General features: G+C 40.8%; 1 protein-coding gene across 1 annotated transcript in view; it reads right to left on the bottom strand.

Annotated features, from left to right (window-relative positions):
• Positions 1-26,984, bottom strand: part of PHF20 (PHD finger protein 20) — a gene marked incomplete at both ends in the record, with an annotated part of 114,995 nt that overhangs the window by 75,046 nt on the left and 12,965 nt on the right. Inside the window, 3 exons of the mRNA XM_079719561.1 lie at positions 2,862-2,941; positions 20,733-20,817; positions 21,698-21,869. Coding sequence (XP_079575687.1) covers positions 2,862-2,941; positions 20,733-20,817; positions 21,698-21,869 — 337 coding nt within the window. The remainder of the gene's footprint in view (positions 1-2,861; positions 2,942-20,732; positions 20,818-21,697; positions 21,870-26,984) is intronic.

Below are 26,984 nucleotides of genomic sequence, written 5' to 3'. Positions count from 1 at the left end.
CCTCCCAAGAATGACTACACTGACCCAGGGCCTTTCAGAGGCTGGCTCAGTTTGCCAGCAGATGCTGATGTCCTGTGTAGAGAAGAACCCAAACTGATAACTAGAGGTGAACCAGAAAGCTGTAAAGATTTTCCATCTCAAAAACAGGGTCTTTGCTTCCTCTACTGGGTAAAGGCTGTGCTCAGTCGAACAAGTCACCTACTGCATTGCTGAGCTACTGAGTTTTTGTCCATTAGGAGAAAGTACTGCTTCTTGGTTACTTTCCTCCTAAATTACTTTTCCAAAATTCATCTTAATAATCTTGTGTCCTAGTATACTGTCTCATAATAAAGCCAGCTCTGAAAGCTCTGGAGTTTCCAAAACTACAATTAAGTTTATTTGTGTAAGTATCTTTCTTCCAAGACCTCAAGAGAAGAGCAGAGACCACCACATCATGTTAATATTGGATCCCTAGCACCAAGCACACACTTGGCACACAGATTTTTGCCAGGAGCAGGAAGGACTGCCTAAATACACAGTGAGTAAAAGTTTAATTTGTTCCAGAGGGGAAAGTAATAAACAAGGAGAATCCCTGTGGTTAGAAACTAAAAGAAAATATTTTTTTCAAGTCTCCAAAATTTTCTGAAAGCAGCCAGGTTTGAGAACAAGTACTCCTCAGTAACTGCTGGCAGAAATATAAATTGCAACCACCAGGAAGGGGGGTTGGCAATTTATGTCAAAAGTCTTATGTTTATACTTTTGAACTAGAATGAATTCCTAGAAATGAAATCTGCTAACAAAATAATCAGACGTGTGTACCCAGATTTACAAATATCCTTAAATGACCATTAGAAAACTGGTTACACAAAGTAGGGTTACATACATATTATAAATACTACTAAGCCATTAAAAGCTATATTCCCATACAGTACTTAGGAACTTGGGAAAATGTTATTTTGTTAAAAGAGCAAGTTATAGGGCTTCCCTGGTGGCGCAGTGGTTGAGAGTCTGCCTGTCGATGCAGGGGACGTGGGTTCATGCCCCGGTCCAGGAGGATCCCACATGCCGCGGAGCGGCTGGGCCCATGAGCCATGGCCGCTGAGCCTGCGTGTCCGGAGCCTGTGCTCCGCAACGGGAGAGGCCACAACAGTGAGAGGCCCACACACCACAAAAAAACAAAAAAAAAACAAAAAAACCCCCAGCAAGTTATAGAACAGTAACATATGACTCAAATTTGGAAAAGAAATATATATATATATAAGTATCTTTTATAAAAAATACAGAAGGCTATACATTAAAATGTTAAGAGCAATTGCATCTAGATGATAGAATTATACAATTTTTATTTTCTTTGCGCTTTTCTGTACTTTCTAAATTTTCTACAGCAAACATATAGTTTCTATAACTTCAAAAAAAAAGATAAATGTCCCTGAAATACAGATTATCAAACCACTTAGGGCAGTACAATCCTATTTAAAAAACAAAAAACAAAACCACAATCTAATACTATATGAAAAAAGCTTTAAAAATTGTCTGACAGATATTTGTAAGAAATTTTGCTTTCTAAGTGGCCTAGCTGAGAAGTCATTTATCCAAACTACTATGTCCTCTTGGAAAAGAAAAACAAACAGGAGCCATGGGCCTGTGCTTGACCACCTGCCAGGTCTGAGATGACATGAGACACTCAGAGGCAGCTGGGAATTGAGGACTGAAGACCCACAAATCCACACAGGGTGAGGTGCCCATCCTCAAGCTAAGGCACCATGAGTACTATCAATCAGAGGAAACAGATGAACGTTTGTTATGTGGAGCCCTAGACTTCCATTTGTGTAGATTCTAGATACAATCTGACAGTTCTGGACATGTTCTTAATACAGTCCTCTATCTATATGAACTCACTCCACAAACTTAACACAAAAATTGCCAAATTGAAGGCCAAAATAATGTTTTACAGTTCTGTGTAGCTCCTTAGATGCCTGAGAAGCAAATGATCAAAGAGAAAACATCTTCAGGGCTAAAGCTTTATAATTTTGTCAGTTTTCTGAAGAGGAAAACCAGAAAGGCAAAAACACTTTTGAGATTATCTTTAACAATATGATGTATCATAATGCTTTGGAATTGCTAAATATATGTTCAGAAGAATTTATTAGAAGGTTCCAGGATTACCAAATACTGTCATATCAACAACCACTCAAAGAAGTAAACAACAATTAGTTACAATCAGAATCTTTCCCCTCAGCTATTTCATTAAGACATAAATATAAAAAAAAAAAAACTAAGAGGGAAAAAAAATCATGAAGAAAGTAGGCAACACTTCCAGATGGCCAGAATCTATCTGTGTGCACCATATTTCCAGTATCAAAACTCAGGACCCGTACTTAGACAAGTACATGGATGGTGAAAGGGACAAAAGGAAACAAAATTTTCAGCCCAGGCACATCTAGCACAAGGCCAAATCTACGCCAAATGGTGGCTACGTAACCACCAAGCCATGGTCCTGAGCTGAAGGACAAAGTCAGATGAGGAGAAAACATCTCCACCTCTTCAACCACTCAGCAAGTTCCCTGTGAGGGGAAACAGCTCTGTGGGCAGAGGACAGGAAGAGAGAAAAAAGAATAACAATGAGGCGCTTTGGGAAAAAGACAGATAACAGGTAGTGGTACTCAAGTACTGGCACTTCTGAAAAGAACTGGTATGAAAAGAAAAAGGCAGAGAGAGAGACAAATATTTACAATTTCTGAAAACTTGTGTATTGCTTTCTGGTGAAATCATGTCAGATGAAGGAAAGATTTTGTCATCATAAACAAATGTAACATCTTTGAGAAACAAAACTATAACATTAGCATTATTCATACCACAAAGCATAAAACCACATTTCTCACCTGATCTTTCGAAAAAGCTTTGACATGAATATGTTTGACAGTCTGAACTACTCCATCATAAAATTTCACAGTGTAAGTACCTAAAATTCAAAAAGATATGATTTTAACTTGCAGTTTCATGAAAGCAACAAAACTTTTCAAAGCATAAACACAAGGGAGCTCCAACCACAATAATAAACATATGGGAATTAAAAAGTTGTCCAAGAATCACATTCAGTCTTACTTATGTCCAAGATAATAATAGTACACTTGCCTTTTCCTCTTTATCTTTACAAATCTTTTTATCTATACAAATCAAAATCCATCCAAAAACCCCTCATTTTTATGGTGCTTCGCTAAATCTTAAAAACTTGCACTGACTTACACCAAGAACAAAGAACAGTAAAACAATTAAGAATGTAAGGAAACACCAACAATGAACTATCAGAGAAATTAAGGGAAAATCCCGTTTATTGTTGCATCAAAAAGAATAAGATACCGAGGAATAAACCTACCTAAGGAGGTAAAAGACCTGTACTTGGAAAACTATAAGACACTGATGTAAGAAACTGAAGATGGAAAGATATACTGTGTTACACTCTTGGTGGGAATGTAAACTGGTGCAGTCACTGTGGAAAAAACAGTATAGAGATTTCTCAAAATACTAAAAATAGAATTACCACATGACCCAGCAATTCCACTCCTTGGTATATATCCGAAAAAAACGAAAGCACTAATTCGAAAAGATACATGCACCCCAACGTTCACGGCATTATTTACAATTGCCAAGATATGGAAGCAATCTAAGTGTCCATCAACAGATGGCTGGATAAAAGAGGTGGTGTATATATATATATATATATATATATATATATATATACACACACACACACACACATATACATATAAAATGGAATACTACTCAACCATGAAAAAAGAATGAAAATTTGACATTTGCAGCAACATGGATGGACTTGGAGGGTATTATGCTAAGTGAAATAAATTAGACAAGACAAATACCATATGATCTCACATGTGGAATCTAAAAAATACAACAAAGTAGTGAATATAACAAAAAAGAAACAGATTCACAGATACAGAGAACAAACTAGTGTTTACCCGTAGGGAGAAGGAAACAGAGGAGGGGCAAAATGGGGATAGGAGATTAGGAAATACAAACTATTATATATAAAATAAGCTACAAGGATATATTATTCAACACGGAATATAGTCAATATTTTATAAGAACTATAAATGGAGTGTAGCCTTTAAAAACTGTGAATTACTATATACCTGTAACATAATTTGTACATCAACTATACTTCAATTTAAAAAAATAGGAAAAAAAAATATGATATAAGGAAAATGCAGATTTATTTATTGCTTGGTGAATTATTAATGTTTATCACTTAATCTTTATTTTCTGGGCTTAGAAGTAGTAATATCTTTTAAACTTTAAAAGAAATACGACCATCTGCTAAAGGTATTATGTTTTTAGAGGTCACATTACTCTCAAAATCCATATGAATTAGCCGCATATTACAATATTTCAAAATAGAGACTAGGCCAAAGCACTAAATGGTGACCGCTACATTATTAGTTTTGTTCCTTTTCTTTTTTTTTTAAGTCCAACAAAAATCACTCTCTGCTAAAAAACTGAAACTGGAAATCCAAATAATCTTATCTCCCCAAATAACGCATCCAACTACAGAAGTTCTCATTAGCTGTACCCAACCCAACACTTTCAAACTTTTGCATTTTAGAACCCACCCATGTCTCTCTCTCTCTCTCTTTTTTTTGGGGGGTGGGTTCCAGGGATTTATTTTAAAAAAAAAATCACAGTTAATCTTGTCAAGATTATCAATGAACCACTGGTAATCATGTAGTGATTTACCACTAGTAAACATGGTCAGATTTCAGGACCAATTTACTACCCAACATGGAAGAAAAAAAATAAATCCCAAGGGTTGGGAGCAGAATAATGCAAGTTAAGATCTTCTGGCTGGTTGCCTCCTTCTTATACATTCTCTCCCCACCCACCAGCCCTCTCCTCCAGCCCTGAATAAGGCCCTGCCCATGGCTAGCCACCTCTACTGAAACCCTCCCTCTTCAGTGTTCAAAGTCCAAGCAATCTGAGCCCAATTATTTTCCAAACCTTATTTCGAATTACCAGCACACAATACCCACCAACTCAAAGTGACTAGCTACTTGCCACCCACTGAAACTGTCTTGTGACATTTCCACCTCCACACGAAGTGTTTTCCTGACTGGAATGTGCCACTCATTGATCCTTAAGCACTCAGATCAAAAGACCACAATAGTTCAGTAAAAGCTTCCTGACTTCCCTGCTGCTGGAGAGTTCTCCCTCCTCTGAACTTCTCAGACTCATTTGGTACCTGACCTGCAGATCCTCATTTAGATGCCTTCATATAAAAGGCAGATCCCAAATCGAAGGCAGGCTCTCCAAGGCTAGAGACCACATCTGACACTAGTTTCTCACACTGCACCAGGCTCACTCTAACCAGTGTTTCTCAAAGTGTAGTCCCCAGACCAGAAGCATCAACAACCCTGTGAAATTACTGGAAATGCAAGTTATCAGCCTCACCCCCAATATACTGAATCAAAAACTCTGGGAGTGTGACACAGAAATGTGTTTTAGTAAGTCCTTGAGGACTTCCCTGGTGGCGCAGTGGTTAAGAATCTGTCTGCCAATGCAGGCGACATGGGTTCCGGCCCTGGTCCAGGAAGACCCTACATGCCACAGAGCAGCTAAGCCCGTGAGCCACAACTACTAAGCCTGTGCTCTACAGCCTGTGAGCCACAACTACTGAAGGCCACACACGTAGAGGCCGTGCTCCGCAACAAGAGAAGCCACTGCAATGAGAAGCCCGCACACCGCAACAAAGCACAGCCCCTGCTTGCCACAACTAGAAGAAAGTCTGTGCACAGCAAAGAAGACGCAACGCAACCAAAAATTAAAAAAAAAAAAGACTCCGTCTTGCGAGAACACCAGAATCACAACTAACTGCTCAACAATCATCGACAGGAAGACACTGGAACTCACCAAAAAAGATACTCTACATCCAAAGACAAAGGAGAAGCTACAATGAGACAGTAGGAGGGGCACAATCACAATAAAATTAAATCCCATAACTGCTGGGTGGGTGACAGACAAACTGGAGAACACTTACACCACAGAAGTCCACCCACTGGAGTGAAGGTTCAGAGCCCAACATCAGGCTTTCCAACCTGGGGGTCTGGCAACGGGAGGAGGAATTCCTAGAGAATCAGACTTTGAAGGCTAGCAGGATTTGATTGCAGGACTTCGACAGGACTGGGGTAAACAGAGACTCCACTCTTGAGGGCACACACAAAGTAGTGTGCGTATCGGGACCCAGGGGAAGGAGCAGTGACCCCAGGGGAGACTGAACCAGACCTACCTGCTAGTGTTGGAGAGTCTCCTGCAGAGGCGGGGGGTGGCTCTGGCTCACTGTGAGGACAAGGACACTGGCAGCAGAAGTTCTGGGAAGTACTCCTTAGCATGAGCCCTCCCAGAGTCTGCCATTAGCCCCACCAAAGAGCCCAGGTATGCTACAGTGTTGGGTGGCCTCAGGCCAAACAACCAACAGGGAGGGAACCCAGCCCCACCCATGAGCAGTCAGGCAGATTAAAGTTTTACTGAGCTCTGCCCACCAAAGCAACAGCCAGCTCTACCCACCACCAGTCCCTCCCACCAGGAAACCTGCACAAGCCTCTTAGATAGCCTCATCCACCAGAGGGCAGACAGCAGAAGCACGAAGAACTACAATCCTGCAGCCTGTGGAATGAAAACCATATTCGCAGAAAGATAGACAAGATGAAAAGGCAGAGGGCTATGTACCAGATGAAGGAACAAGATAAAACCCCAGAAAAACAACTAAATGAAGTGGAGATAGGAAACCTTCCAGAAAAATAATTCAGAATAATGATAGGAAAATGATCCAGGACCTCGGAAAAAGAATGGAGGCAAAGATCGAGAAGATGCAAGAAACGTTTAACAAAGACCTAGAAGAATTAAAGAACAAACAAAGAGATGAACAATACAATAACTGAAATGAAAACTACACTAGAAGGAATCAATAGCAGAATAACTCAGGCAGAAGAATGGTTAAGTGACCTGGGAGACAGAATGGTGGAATTCACTGCTGTGGAACAGAATAAAGAAAAAAGAATGAAAAGAAATGAAGATGCCCTAAGAGACCTCTGGGACAACATTAAACGCAACAACATTCGCATTACAGGGGTCCCAGAAGGAGATGAGACAGAGAAAGGACCCGAGAAAATACCTGAAGAGATTATAGTCAAAAACTTCCCTAACATGGGAAAGGAAATAGCCACCCAAGTCCAGGAAGCACAGAGAGTCCCATACAGGATAAACCCAAGGAGAAACACGCCAAGACACACAGTAATCAAATGGGCAAAAATTAAAGACAAAGAAAAATTACTGAAAGCAGCAAGGGAAAAACGACAAATAACATACAAGGGAACTCCCATAAGGGTAACAGCTGATTTCTCAGCAGAAACTCTACAAGCCAGAAGGGAGTGGCATGATATACTTCAAGGGATGAAAGGGAAGAACCTACAACCAAGAGTACTCTACCCGGCAAGGATCTCATTCATATTCGATGGAGAAATCAAAAGCTTTACAGACACCCAAAAGCTAAGAGAATTCAGCACCACCAAACCAGCTCTACAACAAATGCTAAAAGAACTTATCTAAGTGGGAAACACAAGAGAAGAAAAGAACCTACAAAAACAAACCCAAAACAGTTAAGAAAATGGTCATAGGAACATACATATCAATAATTACCTTAAACGTGAATGTATTAAATGCTCCAACCAAAAGACACAGGCTCGCTGAATGGATACAAAAACAAGACCCATACATATGCTGTCTACAAGAGACCCACTTCAGATCTAGGGACACATTCAGACTGAAAATGAAGGGATGGAAAAAGATATTCCATGCAAATGGAAATCAAAAGAAAGCTGGAGTAGCAATACTCATATCAGATAAAATAGACTTTAAAATAAAGAATATTATAAGAGACAAGGAAGGACACTACATAATGATCAAGGGATCAATCCAAGAAGAAGATATAACAATTATAAATATATATGCATCCAACATAGGAGCACCTCAATACATAAGGCAACTGCTAACAGCTATAAAAGAGGAAATCAACAGTGACACAATAATAGTGGGGGACTTTAACACCTCACTTACACCAATGGACAGATCATCCAAAGAGAAAATTAATAAGGAAACACAAGCTTTAAATCACACAACAGACCAGATAGATTTAATTGATATTTATAGGACATTCCATCCAAAAACAGCAGATTACACTTTCTTCTCAAATGCGCACAGAACGTTCTCCAGGATAGATCACATCTTGGGTCACAAAACAAGCCTCAGTAAATTTAAGAAAATTGAAATAATATCAAGCATCTTTTCTGACCACAACGCTATGAGATTAGAAATCAATTACAGGGGAAAAAAACGTAAAAAACACAAACACATGAAGGCTAAACAATACATTACTAAATAACCAAGAGATCATTGAAGAAATCAACGAGGAAATCAAAAAATACCTAGAGACATATGATAATGAAAACACGACGACCTAAAACCTATGGGATGCAGCAAAAGCAGTCCTAACAGGGAAGTTTATAGCTACAGAAGCCTACCTCAAGAAACAAGAGAAATTTCAAATAAACAATCTAACCTTACACCTAAGAACTAGAGAAAGAAGAACAAACAAAACCCAAAGTTAGCAGAAGGAAAGAAATCATAAAAGATCAGAGCAGAAACAGAAATAGAAACAAAGAAAACAATAGCAAAGATCCATAAAACTAAAACCTGGTTCTTTCAGAAGATAAACAAAATTGATGAACCATCAGCCAGACTCATCAAGAAAAAGAGGGAGAGGACCCAAATCAATAAAATTAGAAATGAAAAAGGAGAAGTTACAACAGACACCGCAGAAACACAAAGCACCCTAAGAGACTACTACGAGCTACTCTATGCCAATAAGAGGGACAACCTGGAAGAAATGGATAAATTCTTAGAAAGGTATAACCTTCCAAGACTGAACCAGGCAGAAATAGAAAATACGAACAGACCAATCGCAAGTAATGAAATGGAAACTGTGATTAAAAATCTTCCAACAAATAAAAGTCAAGGACCAGATGTCTTCACAGGTGAATTCTATCAAACATTTAGAGAAGAGCTAACACCCATCCTTCTCAAAATCTTCCAAAAAACTGCGGAGGAAGGGACACTCCTTTATGAGGCCACCATCACCCTGATACCAAAACCAGACAAAGATACTACAAAAAAAAGAAAATTACAGACCAATATCACTGATGAATATAGATGCAAAAATCCTCAAAAAAATACTAGCAAACAGGGGCTTCCCTGGTGGCGCAGTGGTTGAGAGTCCGCCTGCCGATGCAGGAGACACGGGTTCATGCCCCAGTATGGGAAGATCCCACATGCCGCAGAGCGGCTGGGCCCGTGAGCCATGGCCGCTGAGCCTGCGCGTCCGGAGCCTGTGCTCCGCAACGGGAGAGGCCACAACAGTAAGAGGCCCGCGTACCGCAAAATAAATAAATAAATAAATAAATAAATACTAGCAAACAGAATCCAACAACACATTAAAAGGATCATACACCATGATCAAGAGGGATTTATCCCAGGGATGCAAGGATTCTTCAATATACACAAATCAATCAATGTGATATACCATATTAACAAACTGAAAAATAAAAACCATATGATCATCTCAACAGGTGCAGAAAAAGCTTCTGACAAAATTCAACACCCATTTATGATAACAACTCTCCAGAAAGTTCGCATAGAGGGAACCTACCTCAACATAATAAAGGCCATATATGACAAACCCACAGCAAACATCATTCTCAGTGGTGAAACACTGAAAACGTTTCCTCTAAGATCAGGAACAAGACAAGGATGTCCACTCTCACCACTATTTTTTTTTTTTCGGTACACGGGCCTCTCACTGCTGTGGCCTCTCCCGTTGCAGAGCACAGGCTCCGGACGCACAGGCTTAGCAGCCATGTCTCACGGCCCCAGCCGCTCCGCAGCATGTGGGATATTCCAGGACCGGGGCATGAACCCGTGTCCCCTGCATCGGCAGGCGGACTCTCAACCGCTGCGCCACCAGGGAAGCCCTCTCACCACTATTACTCAACATAGTTTTGGAAGTCCTAGCCACGGCAATCAGAGAAGAAAAAGAAATAAAAAGAATACAAATTAGAAAAGAAGTAAAACTGTCACTGTTTGCAGGTGACATGATACTATACATAGAGAATCCTAAAGATGCCACCATAAAACTACTAGAGCTAATCAATGAATCTGGTAAAGTTGCAGGATACAAAATTAATGCACAGAAATCTCTTGCATTCCTATACGCTAATGTTGAAAAATCTGAAAGAGAAATTAAGGAAACACTCCCATTTACCATTGCAACAAAAAGAATAAAATACCTAGGAATAAACCTACCTAGGGAGACAAAAGACCTGTATGCAGAAAACTATAAGACACTGATGAAAGAAATTAAAAATGATACCAACAGATGGAGAGATATACCATGTTCTTGGATTGGAAGAATCAATATTGTGAAAATGACAACACTATCCAAAGCAATCTACAGATTCAATGCAATCCCTATCAAATTACCAATGGCATTTTTTACAGAACTAGAACAAAAAATCTTATAATTTGTATGGAGACACAAAAGACCCCAAATAGCCAAAGCAGTCTTGAGGGAAAAAAGCAGAGCTGGAGGAATAAGACTCCCTGACTTCAGACTATACTACAAAGTTACAGTCATCAAGACAATATGGTAGGGCTTCCCTGGTGGCGCACTGGTTGAGAGTCCGCCTGCCGATGCAGGGGACATGGGTTCGTGCCCCGGTCCGGGAAGATCCCACATGCCGCGGAGCGGCTGGGCCTGTGAGCCATGGCCGCCGAGCCTGCGCGTCCGGAGCCTGTGCTCCGCAATGGGAGAGGCCACAAGAGTGAGAGGCCGGCGTACCGCAAAAAAAAAAAAAGACAATATGGTACTGGCACCAAAACAGAAATATAGATCAATGGAACAAAACAGAAAGCCCAGAGATAAACCCACACACCTATGGTCAACTAATCTATGACAAAGGAGGCAAGGATACACAATGGAGAAAAGACATTCTCTTCAGTAAGTGGTGCTGGGAAAACTGGACAGCTACATGTAAAAGAATGAGATTAGAACACTCCCTAACAGCATACACAAAAATAAACTCAAAATGGATTAGAAACCTAAATGTAAGACTGGACACTGTAAAACTCCTAGAGGAAAACAAAGGAAGAACACTCTTTGACATAAATCACAGCAAGATCTTTTTTGATCCACCTCCTAGAGTGATGGAAATAAAAACAAAAATAAACAAATGGAACCTAATGAAACTTAAAAGCTTTTGTACAGCAGAGGAAACCATAAACAAGACGAAAAGACAACCCTCAGAATGGGAAAAAATATTTGCAAAGGAATCAATGGACAAAGGATTAATCTCCAAAATATATAAAGAGCTCATGCAGCTCAATATTAAAAAAACAAAGAACCGGGCTTCCCTGGTGGCGCAGTGGTTGAGAGTCTGCCTGCCGATGCAGGGGACACGGGTTCGTGCCCCGGTCCGGGAAGATCCCACATGCCACGGAGCGGCTAGGCCCGTGAGCCATGGCCACTGAGCCTGTGCGTCCGGAGCCTGTGCTCTGCAACGGGAGAGGCCACAACAGTGGGAGGCCCGTGTACCGCAAAAAAAAAAAAAAAAAAAAACAAAGAACCTAATCCAAAAATGGGCAGAAGACCTAAATAGACATTTCTCCAAAGAAGACACACAGATTGCCAAGAAGCACATGAAAAGCTGCTCAACACCACTAATTATTAGAGAAATGCAAATCAAAGCTACAATGAGGTATCACCTCACACCAGTTAGAATGGGCATCATCAGAAAATCTATTAACAATAAATGCTGGAGAGGGTGTGGAGAAAAGGGAACCCTCTTGCACTGTTGGTGGGAATGCAAATTGATACAGCCACTATGGAGAACAGTATGGAGGTTCCTTAAAAAACTAAAAATAGAATTACCGTACGATCCAGCAATGCCACCACTGGGCATATACCCAGAGAAAACCATAATTCAAAAAGACCCATGCACCCCAATGTTCATTGCAGCACTATTTACAATAGCCAGGTCACGGTAGCAACCCAAATGCCCATCGACAGACGAATGGATAAAGAAGATGTGGTACATATATACAATGGAATATTACTCAGCCATAAAAAGGAACGAAATCAGGTCATTTGTTGAGACGTGGATGGATCTAGAGACTGTCATACACAGTGAAGTAAGTCAGAAAGAGAAAAACAAATACTGTATATTAACACATATATGTGGAACCTAGAAAAATGGTATGATGAACCGGTTTGCAGGGCAGAAATTGAGACACAGATGTAGAGAACAAATGTATGGACACCAAGGGGGGAAAGTGGAGGGGTGGTGGTGGTGGTGGTGTGATGAATTGGGCAATTGGGATTGACATGTATACACTGATGTGTTTTAAATTGATGACTGGGGCTTCCCTGGTGGTGCAGTGGTTAAGAATCCGCCTGCCAATGCAGGGGACACGGGTTCGAGCCCTGTTCCGGGAAGATCCCACATGCCGCGGAGCAACTAAGCCCGTGCGCCACAACTACTGAGTCTGTGCTCTAGAGCCCGCGAGCCACAACTACTGAGCCCGAGAGCTACAATTACTGAAGCCCACGTGCCTAGAGCCTGTGCTCCGCAACGAGAGAAGCCACCGCAATGAGAAGCCTGTGCACCGTAACCAAGAGTAGCCCCCCGCTCACCACAACTAGAGAAAGCCCACGCGCAGAAAAGAAGACCCAACGCAGACAAAAATAAATAAATAAAATAAATTTTTTTAAAAATTGATGATTATTAAGAACCTGCTGTATATAAAAATAAATAAAATTTAAAAATTAAAAAAAAAAGAATGGATAAACAACAAGGTCTTACTGTATAGCACAGGGAACTATATTCAATATCTTGTGATATACCATAAGGGAAAAGAATATGAAAAAAATAATGTATATATAGGTATAACTGAATCACCTTGCTGTATACCTGAAACTAACACAACTATACGTCAATAAAATAAAATTTTTTTTAAAGTAAAAAAAAAAAAAAATTTAATAAAGCCTTGAGGTGACTCTGGTGCACGATGAAGTCTGAGAACCGCTGTTGTAAACAACGAGTAATTACCTACTGTTTTACTCCTTGTAATTACAAAATAGAAGTGATTATTTGTTACAAGTGTCACCAACACAGAAAAGTGGCTAGCAAACAAGACAGACACAAGGATACACAGCTGGTTTTATATATATATATATAAATATATATATATATATATATATATATATAATACTTATACAGGTATATATAATTGGTTTGTTAAAGCAAACAACAAGATGACAGGCTATGATAAGCATTCTACATAAGGCACATCAGCAATGATTGGTGAATACTTACAGCAAAGGCCTGGGTTCCGGTCTTCCTGCCTCTATTGTGAGAGTGTTGGCAAGCAAAGGAGCAATGATAATAAGCAAGGCTGTGGAACTCTATACAGACTCTTTTCAAGCAACCATGGCAAAGCTCTGGCCAGTCTAAGGATGGGGGTTTGGGGGTGGGGACCTTAAGAACCCAATTCTCAAGAAATCTTAAATATTAAGCATGCCAACAGGCCACCCAAGCCTATACTTTCAACTATCTTATCAACAAAGTTCATCATCAGTTACATCAAAATGAAAATTGTCCATTTTTACAGACATTTCAAACATCCAGAAGGACAAAATACTACCCAAAAGTCCAACATTTTCAGCTACTTGAAGTCAATTTTGAAGCTTACTCCTGACAGCAGGCTCAGAATGGAGGCCTTAGATGAAGGGATGGACCCCGAGTTCCATGGAAGTCTACAACAGAGCTAGAAGCAGAACCCAAGCCTGTCTGCTGACCTCTGACTAATTCTTCTCCCACCACCCCACACTGCCTATTCCCCAAGTCCCTCAGCCTCGATTCCAAACCCCAAACCCAGAGCACCACTGGCCACTCTGAAATGACCCAAACTATGGCCAAAGGTGCTCAGGGGCCACTGTCCTTAGATAACAATATCCTGGCCCTGACCCTTTTTACTTCCAAAGAACTACAAGGGATCATCTTGAAACTTTCTCCCTTGATCATGCACATAGCCTAACCTGGGCTTCAATAAATCAGAGGGAACAAAACAACACATCCCACAGACAACAGTGGTCTAGACCCACTTCTGGAGAGAGGCCCCAAATCTACTTTAATGGTTTCATGAATAAAAGAATGTCTTCCCATGGAATCCTCCCAAGGGTGGCTGGCAACAGAGCTCTCCCATGGCCACAAACAACATCTAACAAAAAAACATGTAAATGACAGAATCCAAAATAAGAACATTCTTGCCACAAAGGTCACCTGCCTCAGGCTCCCTTAAGAAGCTCCCGTCTTTACCAGATGAAACACAGCTTCCTGGCTTTGCCCTCTGGGGGTTAAGAACTCAGCATATCAGACAACCTTACAGAAGTCAGTAATAGCAGAAGGCACGTAAGAACAATACTAGAGATGTATAGAAAGCTCATCTTCTCTAGGACCAAGGAAACAGGTGACTCTAGAAAGGACAGATTTCTGTTGCTCTTGATATCTACCATAACTGTGACTCAGGGCCCTTTTACTACCCCGCTCATTCTCCAGGAGTCAGAGAATTCCATAATATCATGGATAGGAGCTTTCAAACATGGTTTCTCAAAGTCCCGAGGTTCCCACAGATGTGCCTAAGGGGGTGGGCAGAGGGATGGGATAAGTGCATGTTTGCAGGCAACCTCCCCCTAAGTCTTTTCCTCTTAGGAATTTTACATAATGGGCTTAGGTTCTGTAGCCAACAATTTCCAAAAATGCTCATCTAGTCCAATTCCTTCTCCCATTTCTAACTGCTCAGATGAGTCTAAAGCAAGGAGAGTGAACTGCTTATAATCATCAAGCAGAGACTGTAACAGGGCCTGTCTCCAGTCAGGGCTCTCAAGACACCACCGGGCTCTAGGAAGTACAAACCATCTACACTCAACCTACCGGATCAGGTGCACGTACACACACACGCTCCGTCAGCGAGCATCTGGCCCTGACAACTTCTGCTGTTTAAGGAAAACCCTGCTCCAGAGAAGCGGCCTGGTACTGTAGGAACTGCAGTTTCAGGAAACTTGGAGCACCACAGACCTCCATGCAGATCTCAGGCTACCATTTATCTATATGCTCTGTAACCTCAAGCAGTTTCTCCTGTGAGCTCAGTTCCTCATCAGTAAAATGTGGATGGGGTTGACGGCAACGACCTTTCCACGTTTGTGTGAAGACTAAATAAGATCAGATATGGAAATTGCTTAGCAAAGGGACTGTCACAGAGCAAGGGATCAATATGTGGTTCTAATTACCATCATCTACCAAGTCACTTTGACAGAGAACCTCCTTCCCTCCATAGAAGGTAGGAGCCGAGCTAGCAGCTGCACGTATGGGCCTAAATTGTCCTTTTATCTCTATTCAAAGCTGCTCATAGTCCCAGTGTTCCCACATTTCAAATGTAGGTTCAGTTACAGCATGAAGAAAACAAAAAATAGTAACTGCTTCAACCAGAGACTCTAGAAATAAGACCATTTCCATAAAATCTCCCAGTTTAAATGCAGATTTAGGCAATGAACAAAGAGATTGAACTGGGGTACAAGGAGGGGACGAGGGGGCACGTGACCCAAGGATATGCATAATTTTAAGGAAGAGGGACCTGATTCGCCTGCGCACTCAAGTTAACCACAGATCAACAGGAAGGAATGATTCCTCATTTTGTTGTAAATGTGAACCTACTTTCAGTTTCCCCCAGAGAGAATGCCTTGCAGAGCAGGGGCACAAACCCCGACAGACAAGCGGCTCTGACATCCTCGGCATAAAAACGGAGAGCTGAGCAGAGGTGAGGTCAACTCACCAGAGATGGCTTCCAAACAAATATTCCCTGGAAGCAGAATCCCTTCTTTTTCTCCAACACAGACCAAGGATCTAACAAGGCTACCAGGTGTGGCTGCCTTCACACAAAATGATGCTTAACTGCCACTGCCAAGGAATCATTCCAGATGAAAAGGGTTAAATAACATGGCATTGCTCTCCCCAGTTTCCAAGTGCTAAATAACTCCCTTAAGAAACTCTGAAAGTTGCTATCAAAAACTCAACAGATGACAAGCTTCTTTTCTAGAAATAAGACATTTCTTGACAACTTATTCATGTAAAACAGATCTTTTGGGGTTTTTTTTTCCTTGTGTTCTTCCAAGCTTCTGCTTAGAGAAAAAAAAGAAAAAATGTGTCTAAAGTCCATCAGTGTTAACTCCCTGTGACAGGGATGAAGAAAAATACTTTAATAGTGCAAAAAATAATAGTGCTGAAAGCTGTCAGCGAAAGACTGAATGTAAAAGTAAAAAGTGTACATAGTTGTAAAAAAAAAAGGAGTTTTAAAACATGTTTATTTTCTATGCACTTTTTAAATTTAAGTGATAGTTTAATTAATAAACATGTCAACTTTATTGCTGCAAAAAAATAATTAAATAAAATAAAAAATAAAAGTTGCTATCTGGTTGTGATTCAGTCATGCCGGATTCCCAATGCCAGCAGCCAGGGCTCTCCACCCTGGCTAGGACCACTACCCACCAGCCTGCTCAGTCAATGCTCAGCCTCAGCAAAACCATCAAGGAGGTTAAGAACGGCAGAAAAATCAGACCAAGCCTTCCCAAGGTGAAGCTATAGAAAGTGACTTCACTATATCCCCAGCCTCCTCCTAGCAGCACCAAAAACACAGAATAACTTTTACAGGAAATAAAGGCACCACCTTGCCTGCAGAGGTTCTTCTCACAGCACCATTAAGCCATGGTGGCCCCTGCTACAGACGGAATGGAGGCAGGGCAGAAAACACCAGGGAAAGAGTGAAATTAGAGTCCAGCATTGTCCCTCCCAATCCTGCAATTGAATTACTAGAATAAATCATGAGCTAGAAACTGCCAGCTCCCCTGGATTAAACCTAACCCAAAGGCAGCACCTAAGAGTCATTATTTCATCTCAAAATCAGGCACAGATCTGAGCACCCGCAAAGGCTAGCTTTCCTTCGCAGTCCACGAGGTAGCAATAATGCCACACAGCTGGTTCCATTAACTTTCAGGATTGCCCCTCCCCCATGTCCCTCCTTCTCCTCCCTCTTCCAATTAATCTCAAGAACCAGAAAGGATGGCAGCATAATACAGGATTTCAGACTCAAGAACTCTGGGGAAAACAGGTTCTCCCAAAAATATCCACTCATTTTCAATGTCCTCCAGTTAACTAAAATTTACTGAACAGAATTTGAAGCTTATAGAACTAATATATTAGGGTAGCAAATGACCATTGTAGGAACAAATTACCTCAAGACTCTCCCTCCTATAATTTTAGCTTGTGGAGGAAATGAACTGAAAAGATTTTTTAAAACAACTTGCAAAGCTCTGGTTGCCAAAGTTTAAAAGACATTTAAAAACCTTAATTAACTATGGCCAATAATTCGGCCAATGACTTTTAGTCCTTAAATGATCACTTCAAAAGATTTCAGACGTAGGGTTTCCCTGGTGGCACAGTGGTTAAGAGTCCGCCTGCCAATGCAGGGGACATGGGTTTAAGCCCTGGTCCGGGAAGATCCCACATGCCGTGGAGTAACAAAGCCTGTGCACCACAGCTGCTGAGCCTGTCATCTAGAGCTCACGAGCCACAACTACTGAGCCCACGTTCTACAACAACTGAAGTCCACGCACCTAGAGCCCGTGCCTTGCAACAGGAGAAGCCACCATGATGAGAAGCCCACGCACCGTAACGAAGAGTGGCCCCCACTCACCACAACTAGAGAAAGCCTGCGTGCAGCAACGAAGACCCAATGCAGCCAAAAATAAATAAATAAAATAAATTTATTTTAAAAATATATTGGCTATATTACCTGTGCTGTACAGTAGTATATCCTTGTAGCTTTTTCTTCTATGAGTTTGACTTGATTTTCCCCATATTAAGTGAGATCAGTCACCATTTTAATTAAAATGGACCTATAAATTTTATTTAATGAGTGTCTGATATAATAAACTATGTCTTTTACTAAAAGGATTTAAAGCAGCTTAATAACATGTAAGCTTTCCACTGGACAGGGACATGTAAAAGTATGAGATTAGATCATTCCCTAACACCATACACAAAAATAAGCTCAAAATGGATTAAAGACCTAAATGTAAGGCCAGAAACTATCAAACTCTTAGAGGAAAACATAGGTAGAACACTCTATGACATAAATCACAGCAAGATCCTTTTGGACCCACCTCCTAGAGAAATGGAAATAAAAACAAAGATAAACAAATGGGACCTAATGAAACTTCAAAGCTTTTGCACAGCAAAGGAAACCATAAACAAGACCAAAAGACAACCCTCAGAATGGGAGAAAATATTTGCAAATGAAGCAACTGACAAAGGATTAATCTCCAAAATTTATAAACAGCTCATGCAGCTCAATAGCAAAAAAACAAACAACCCAATCCAAAAATGGGCAGAAGACTTAAATAGGCATTTCTCCAAAGAAGATATACAGACTGCCAACAAACACATGAAAGAATGCTCAACATCATTAATCATTAGAGAAATGCAAATCAAAACTACAATGAGATATCATCTCACACCAGTCAGAATGGCCATCATCAAGAAATCTAGAAACAATAAATGCTGGAGAGGGTGTGGAGAAAAGGGAACACTCTTGCACTGCTGGTGGGAATGTGAATTGGTACAGCCACTATGGAGAACAGTATGGAGGTTCCTTAAAAAACTAAAAATAGAACTACCATATGACCCAGCAATCCCACTACTAGGCATATACCCTGAAAAAACCATAATTCAAAAAGAGACATGTACCAAAATGTTCATTGCAGCTCTATTCACAATAGCCCGGAGCTGGAAACAACCTAAGTGTCCATCATCGGATGAATGGATAAAGAAGATGTGGCACATATATACAATGGAATATTACTCAGCCATAAAAAGAAACGAAACTGAGCTATTTGTAATGAGGTGGATAGACCTAGAGTCTGTCATACAGAGTGAAGTAAGTCAGAAAGAGAAAGACAAATACCGTATGCTAACACATATATATGGAATTTAAAAAAAAAAAAAAAAAATGTCATGAAGAACCTAGGGGTAAAACGGGAATAAAGACACAGACCTACTTGAGAATGGACTTGAGGATATGGGGAAGGGGAAGGGTAAGCTGTGACAAAGGGAAAGAGAGGCATGGACATATATACACTACCAAACGTAAGGTAGATAGATAGTGGGAAGCAGCCGCAGAGCACAGGGAGATCAGCTCGGTGCTTTGTGACCGCCTGGAGGGGTGGGATGGGGAGGGTGGGAGGGAGGGAGATGCATGAGGGAAGGGATGTGGGAACAGATGTATATGTATGACTGATTCACTTTGTTATAAAGCAGAAACTAAAAAAAAAAAAAAAAAAAAAAATAACATGTAAGCTTTCCTTTAAAATAAATTTTTAGGTTAAAGTGATACATATGAAAAATAGTAACAGGATTTTATTTTGAACACTGGCTTATAAAGTAACTTAGGGAAACAAGGGACTATCCAAAAAGACAATCAACCATGAACAGGAGGAATCAGTAACTGTTTAGATAACTTAGAAGATACAACCTTGCTTTGGAGGCCTGTGGTAAAAGAACTGCGGTTTAAGGATAACCTACATCTGTCAACCCACACTGGTCTAATAGCTGCTGGGACTGGGGGTGGAGTGAATGTAGCAAGAGAGGAACTAAAATTTCTGCTACATGCAAATGTATGTTCATTTTTGACCATTTCAACCCATTCTCAGACAAAACTTCTTGGTCACCCCAAAGTCCAGCAGAGCGCTGAATAAATACTTGAATAACTTCACTGAATGAAAAATCAATGTGGCCTTAGAGTCACCCCTAACACTGGTACTAAGAGGTCTGTTTGCCCTAAACATTCACTGCAGGAATCATGGACATACCACAAACATCTTGGTAGAAAATGTTAAAAAAAGGAAAAAAGGTATCACTTGAACCCCCAGTGTGTTCTGTGTGTGTCCGGATGCTGACCACACATATTACCTTCATAACCCTCCTCTTCTCTTGCCTTTGTATTAGCAAAATGAGCCTCTTTGGGACATGTTCCCGGTCCTGACTCCTCACATGTTCTAAACTCTGGCAAAGGCATTCCAGCTCAGTGCTCTAAATCCCAGTATCCCAATTCAACTAGTAACTCTGATACTACAGACCACTCTCAATCACCTTGCATCCACAAAGCACATTTTTAAGAAAAGTTTGCTGTTTGCTTCATTTCTAGGCCGTTCACAAATAACTGAGGAATATTAGGGACTTATTTCATCTATTATATTAGGAACCCCTAGACAGCAAGAACCTACACACTTCCCAGCGGAGTGACAGATGAACCATGACTGTTTTAGAAGGCAAAGAACCAAACTCCCCCTCTTTAACCTACCTTTCTCTGCATTTATAATTTCTTCCTAACTCCTGACAGAGTAATTAAAGAGAGAGGATTCCTAGGCAATAAATACATACTGAAAATATACTCTCAAACTCCAATATTACAAACTCACCCCTAAGTCAAGAGTAAAAACAATTACAACTCAAATGCCTTACCATCCTTGTTAACAGCAGTGACTTTGGCTGGGTAAAAACGACAATCAGACCAGCAAGCAAGGACCTGCTCATTTATTTGAAATTCCTAAAAAATATTAAAAAACAAAAAAAGATCCTGTTACCAATCCAATTTCATAGGACATACATAGTAACAGAATTCATAAAAGAAGCTGAAATTGACAAGGGCAGGAAGGGGAGATGGCTACTGGGATGCAGGACCATGTTTCTGCTGTTCAGCACTGGGAGCCAAAACAAAAGGGCTGGACACAGACTTTTGCCCTTTTAAGAGTTCTGGACAGCCACAGCACAGCACCAGTGATAATCCTATCCTGTCCCTGAAAGTGAGTCTAAGAGCCCAGGACCACCAGGGAACACACCAAGTACACAAGCTGGAAGGAGAGAGGCTACTTCATCTTAAGGGAAGCAGCATTCTTGCCACCTAATGCCATCCACACTTTTAAAGGGTCTTTTGACAAAGGAGGCACTCATTCACCATTAATATTTCATACTGTTTTCCCAGCACACAGTTTGCATTGCTACATTTTGAAGAATGAATATTCTTCAAGGTCTTATAAAAGACCTTAATATGAGGCTAGCACAATGCTCCACATGGAATGATTGCTTAATAAATGATCAGACAGCAGATGAGCTTACTAAATGATCTAAAGGGACACGGTGGTGTAAAAGAGATAAAGTCCCCATTCATCATCAATGCAGTCTCAACCAAGTTAGTTTATGAGCTGTCAAATCAATCACGTCATACAAACAGATGACAGCTGAGATTCTTCAACAACCCCCGCCCCACCGCTCCCCGGGGCCATGGAGATCTCAGAGTTGCACTACAAGCCTAAATAAGGATGGTCCCCAGCTGCTATAGACTTTCACACTAAACATCAAAGTCTGGAACATAAAGTACCTAATGGCTGACCCCACTCATTACTGAATTGCCCAGATTTGTTACTCACAGATGATCCTTCCTCTTCATGTAAGCCCTCTTTCCTCAGCTGTATTTTCTCTAAAGGGCGTAAATAAGGACTGTCCCAGCAGAACCATTCATCATAACGATGGTTCCAACGCTTGAAATGGATGAGTACTTTTCCTTCTTCGTAATCAATATCTTCTATGTGAGCTGGATACCTGAGTCAGGAAAAAAAAAAAGAAAATTAAATGCCTTCAATACCCACCCAAAATAATCAAAATGATACCCTTCCAAACCTCTTCCCAAAGGAGTAGGTCTCAAGTACTAAATAAAGCCTATCATTTACAGGTTCTGTGTCACTGTGTCAAATTGAAAATTATGAAGGCTAACAGACCTGGGGTTCAAATCCCATCCAGGATATTCCTTAGTCTGTGATTAAATTAACCTTTCAGAGCCTGAGTTCCTTCATGTAAAGTGGAAGAAGGATACCCAACACACTGTGTTGTAGTGCAAGTTAAACAAGATAACATATACACAAGACCCAAGCACAAAGGAGGCAGGAAGCAAACATTTAACAACTAGATTATATTTTACATGTGTTAAAAAATTCAAATTACCATGCAGCCCAGATTGTGTTAGTCTCAATTTTAAGAATTTTAAGAATTTTGTTATCTATATATTGGAATACTATGAAGTTGTTAAAAAGAAGATGGCTCTATGTCATGATATGGAAAGCTCTCCCAAGATGAGCTATTAAATGAAAAGAGCAAGGTGCAGAACACTGTGTATGGTAAGTAAGCTACTGCTTATTTTTTTAACAAGATGAAAAGGAATATATATATTCATACATGCTGAAATATGCATAAAACATCTACAAGAATACACAACAAACTAACACTGGTTACTTGTGGAAGTATGGTCAGTTCACTAGATGGGCTCTTTCAATCTCCAATCCACTCTTCTAGATTGACGGTTGGGAAAACCAACAACTACATTTGCTTGACTCCCTTACAATTGGCAATCAAGGTCATGGAGACCTGTGGATTTGGAAGCAACTGTAGCGGCCAGACCCAGTGCTCCAGTGCAGGACCTCTCAAACTTTCATGCAATGCAGATCATCAGAGGATCTTGTTAAAATGCAGATTCTGATTCAGTCGATGGAGCTAAGGTCTAAGAGCTTTAAACAAGCTCCCAGGTGATACGGACATGCTGGTCTACAGTGGCAAGGGTCTAATGTCTAGTCACTGGCTTCTTGAGTGTCAAGCAGCAATGGTGGGGGTGGCAGTAGCAGTAGTGAATTCCTGACCTCCAGATCACAGCTCCAGTGGTGGGTCCTTCAAATTTATACTCTAAGGGCAGCCCCCGTGGGTCCCACTCCTCCAACTCTTCCAACAATTTTGTAAGTAGCCAATTTCTTGTGTTAAATCCTTTTGTGGTTCAAGTACCCAGAATGGTTTCTGTTTCCAGCATTAAACCTGACTGATACAGAGGGGAACTGGGTATAGCAGCAGGGAGGGGCAAAAGTGGGATGGAGACCTTTTGCAGTATACCTTTTAATACTGTTTCATTTTTCAACCATATAAATGTATTGCTCATTCCAAAAATAAATAAATGGTTAAAAATAAAGAAAAATAAACATGCACTTGTTCTCTTAAATACACTTGTACTAATCAGAATGCTAGTCTAGATTGAGAAAGTTTACACTCTGCCTATTCTTTATTTTCTCCCTACAGCTTGGACACGCACCATTTCCTTCTTCTTACATCTAACACTTAGTACCCTACTGTCCTAATAAATATGTGCTACTTAAATGAAAAGGCCTGCTTCCATGTGTCACCTGTACACTGTGTCCTCTTCAACCCTACGCTAGTATCTGCTAAGGCAGTACGCTTGGAGTTAACTAACCACAGAAGGTTGCAGATACTGGGCATTCAATAAACATTCAGCAAATGAATTCTATTCTCCCTATTCTTCCCCAAGGTCAAGTGTCTTGTCAGTTCTTCAAACCCAAAGCTCTCAGTCTTCAGCTACCCATTCCAATTTCAGTCACTCTCCAAGTTCAGGCCCCAATCACTTCATGTGGGTATTTCTCACACAGGACTGACAGGGTATGCTTTTCAAAATTCCTAATGGTATTATGCGTACATTAATTGCTCAAAAAATATTAACAAAAGGAATAAACAGCCCTGAAACTAGTCCCCCTACTCCAATCCAACTTACACACAGCTGCCATAAATATGAGCTATCTTGACTAAATATAAGCTATCTTGACAACAGACTAGCTAATTGTACGATCTCGTGAACTGAGTAGTACAATGGTAGGACATAAAAGAGGCTTCCCTAAGTCTATTCCTCCCTATAAAATGAGGAGAAGGATATGGATATCTCAACTGCATTCCTCTTGCCTTCTCATTCAGTCAGCCTACCAGAGACTAGTAAGCCTCCCTAACTCACTCCTATTCAAAGCCCTTTCTTTAGTGGTTTACTATCTCTAGCAGTAGTTTCAAACAGGTCTTTGGACCAACGTGCAGAATTAATTTTTCACAGAACTAAATTTATTTAACTTATAGAACTTTCCTTTATACTAAGATCACATTCTTTCTAATTTTTTTGGTGCTTAAATATACTTTTGAAATTAAAACAATGGTAATTGTTTTTAATCCTTACTAACATTATGCAGCCATTAAAAAGAATAAGGCAGCTCTCTATGTACTGATTTTTAAAGATCTCTAAGAAAAGTGGAGGGGGGAACAACTCAAGATACGAAACGGTATTGAATGCACTACCATTCATTTGGGGGAGGGGAGAGAGCCAATACATTCGTACCTGTTTTTAAATGCGTGGGCTATCTCTGGAAGGATGATCAAGCAACCCGCTTTGCCTCTTGGGAGGGGAACTGGATAGTTAAGGAACTGGAGAGGAAGTATGAGACTTATTTTATTCAATATATATCCTTTTGTTTGTTTTGAATGTTGTACCATGAGCATGTATTAAATATAAAAAATATAATTAGGTATTTATTTTAAATATCCTTATTTGGCAAAATAAAAAGTTGGCACCTCAGTTCAACCCCAAATTCTTTTGAATTTGCACTTGGTCAGTGCCTTCTAAAAGTCTGGTAAGTCTGGATCCACAGAAATAAGTGCAAAATCCTAGGCTAGTAACTCCACTGCACACACTCAGAGTATGAAGGACCTCTGGGCCCTTAGCTAGCCAAAAGCTACTCCCTTGATCAAAAACTTCACAGGGGGGCCTCCCTGGTGGCGCAGTGGTTGAGAGTCCGCCTGCCGATGCAGGGGATACGGGTTCGTGCCCCGGTCCGGGAGGATCCCATATGCCGCGGAGCGGCTGGGCCCGTGAGCCATGGCCGCTGAGCCTGCGCATCCGGAGCCTGTGCTCCGCAACGGGAGAGGCCACAACAGTGAGAGGCCCGCGTACCGGAAAAAAAAAAAAAAAAAAAAAAAAAAAAATTCACAGGGCACAGGCATCCCACTGTCTGCAGACTACACAAATCTCTCCAGGAGGATCAAGAATAACCAAGGGGTCAGTAAGTTTTCCTAAGAAGAAGGTTGTTCTCCCTACTTCTCTAAAGTGTGACAAGGATACAAGTCATTCATGGTGGATGGGGAAACCCAACTGCCATTTCACAGAAAAGACAAGCAGTTGATCTTAGACATCAACCCAGTAAGGCTTGGTGGCTCACAACTGCACAGCTGCCTTGGGGACAGCTCAGATTCATCAGCCAACAGAACGTTATTAAGTGACTTTGATCTGGCCAGTCAATTCCAGGTCTTGGAAGAAATTATTAAATGTATGTGGTTCTGACCCCTTTCCTTGAGAAGAACCAGACACCAACTAAGTTTTTGTTTGCTTGTTTGTTTTTCCAACTAAGTTTTAAAACTACTCTGTGGATAGACATGCTGCCAAAGAGGAAGTGCAGATGGGCAACAGGCACATGAAAAGATGCTCAGCATGGCTAATCATCAAGTAAATGCAAATCAAAATAACAATGAGCTATCACCTCACACCTGTCATAATGGCTATCATCAAAAAGAACACAAGTAACAAATGCTGATGAGGATGTAGAGAAAGGAGAACCCTTGTACACTATTGGTGGGAATGTAAATTGGTGCAGCCACTGTGAAAAACAGTATGGAGGTTTCTCAAAATACTAAAAATGGAACTATCACATGACCCAGCGATTCCACTACTGCGTATATATCCAAAAAAAAAAAAAAACCACTAATTCAAAAAGATACATGTACCCCAATGTTCACAGCAGCATTATTTACAATTGCCAAGGTATGGAAGCAATCTAAGTGTTCATCAACAGAGGAATGGAGGGAGTTCCCTGGTGGTCCAGTGGTTAAGACTCAGCGCTTTCAATGCCGTGCCCCAGGTTCAATCCCTGGTGTGGGAACTAAGATCCAACAAGCCGCACAGTGCAGTCAAAAATAAGAATAAATAAATAAACAAAATATTTACTTTTAAAATAACAGATGAGGGACTTCCCTGGTGGTACAGGGGGTAAGACTCCACGCTCCCAATGCAGGGGGCCCAGGTTCGATCCCTGGTCTGGGAACTAGACCCCATATGCATGCCGCAACTAAGAGTTCACATGCCACTACTAAGGAGCCCACCTGCTGCAACTAAGACCTGGTGCAACCTAAATATATAAATAAATATTAAAAAAAAAAAAAAAACAGATGAATGGATAAAGAATATATGGTATATATATATATATATATATACAATGGACTACTACTCACCATAAAAAAGGAACGAGGGACTTCCCTGGTGGCACAGTGGTTAAGAATCCACCTGCCAACGCAGGGGACATGAGTTCAAGCCCTGGTCTGGGAAGATCCCACAAGCTGTGGAGCAGCTAAGCTTGTGTGCCACAACTACTGAGCGTGCACTCTAGAGCCCATGTGCCACAAATACTGAGCCTGTGTGCCACAACTACTGAAGCAGGCACACCTAGAGCCCGTGCTCCACAACGAGAAGCCACCGCAACGAGAAGCCCGTGCACCGCAACGAAGAGTAGCCCCCACTCACCGCAACTAGAGAAAGCCTGTGTGCAGCAATGAAGACCCAACACAACCAAAAATAAATAAATAAATTTATTTAAAAAAGAAAAAAGGAATGAAATTTTGCCATCTGCAGCAACATGGATAGACTTGGAGGGCATTATGCTAAGTGAAATAAGTCAGACAGAGACAAAAATATTGCATGATATCACTTACATGTGGAATCTAAAAAATACAACAAAGTAGTGAATGTAATAAAAAAGAAGCAGACTCACAAATACAGAGAACAAACTAGTGGTATGG

This window comes from Hyperoodon ampullatus, assembly GCF_949752795.1.
Source record: "Hyperoodon ampullatus genome assembly, chromosome: 14".
Lineage (NCBI taxonomy): Eukaryota > Metazoa > Chordata > Mammalia > Artiodactyla > Ziphiidae > Hyperoodon > Hyperoodon ampullatus.
The sequence above is the reverse complement of the archived record's forward strand: the minus strand, read 5'-3'. Positions and strand labels throughout refer to the sequence as shown.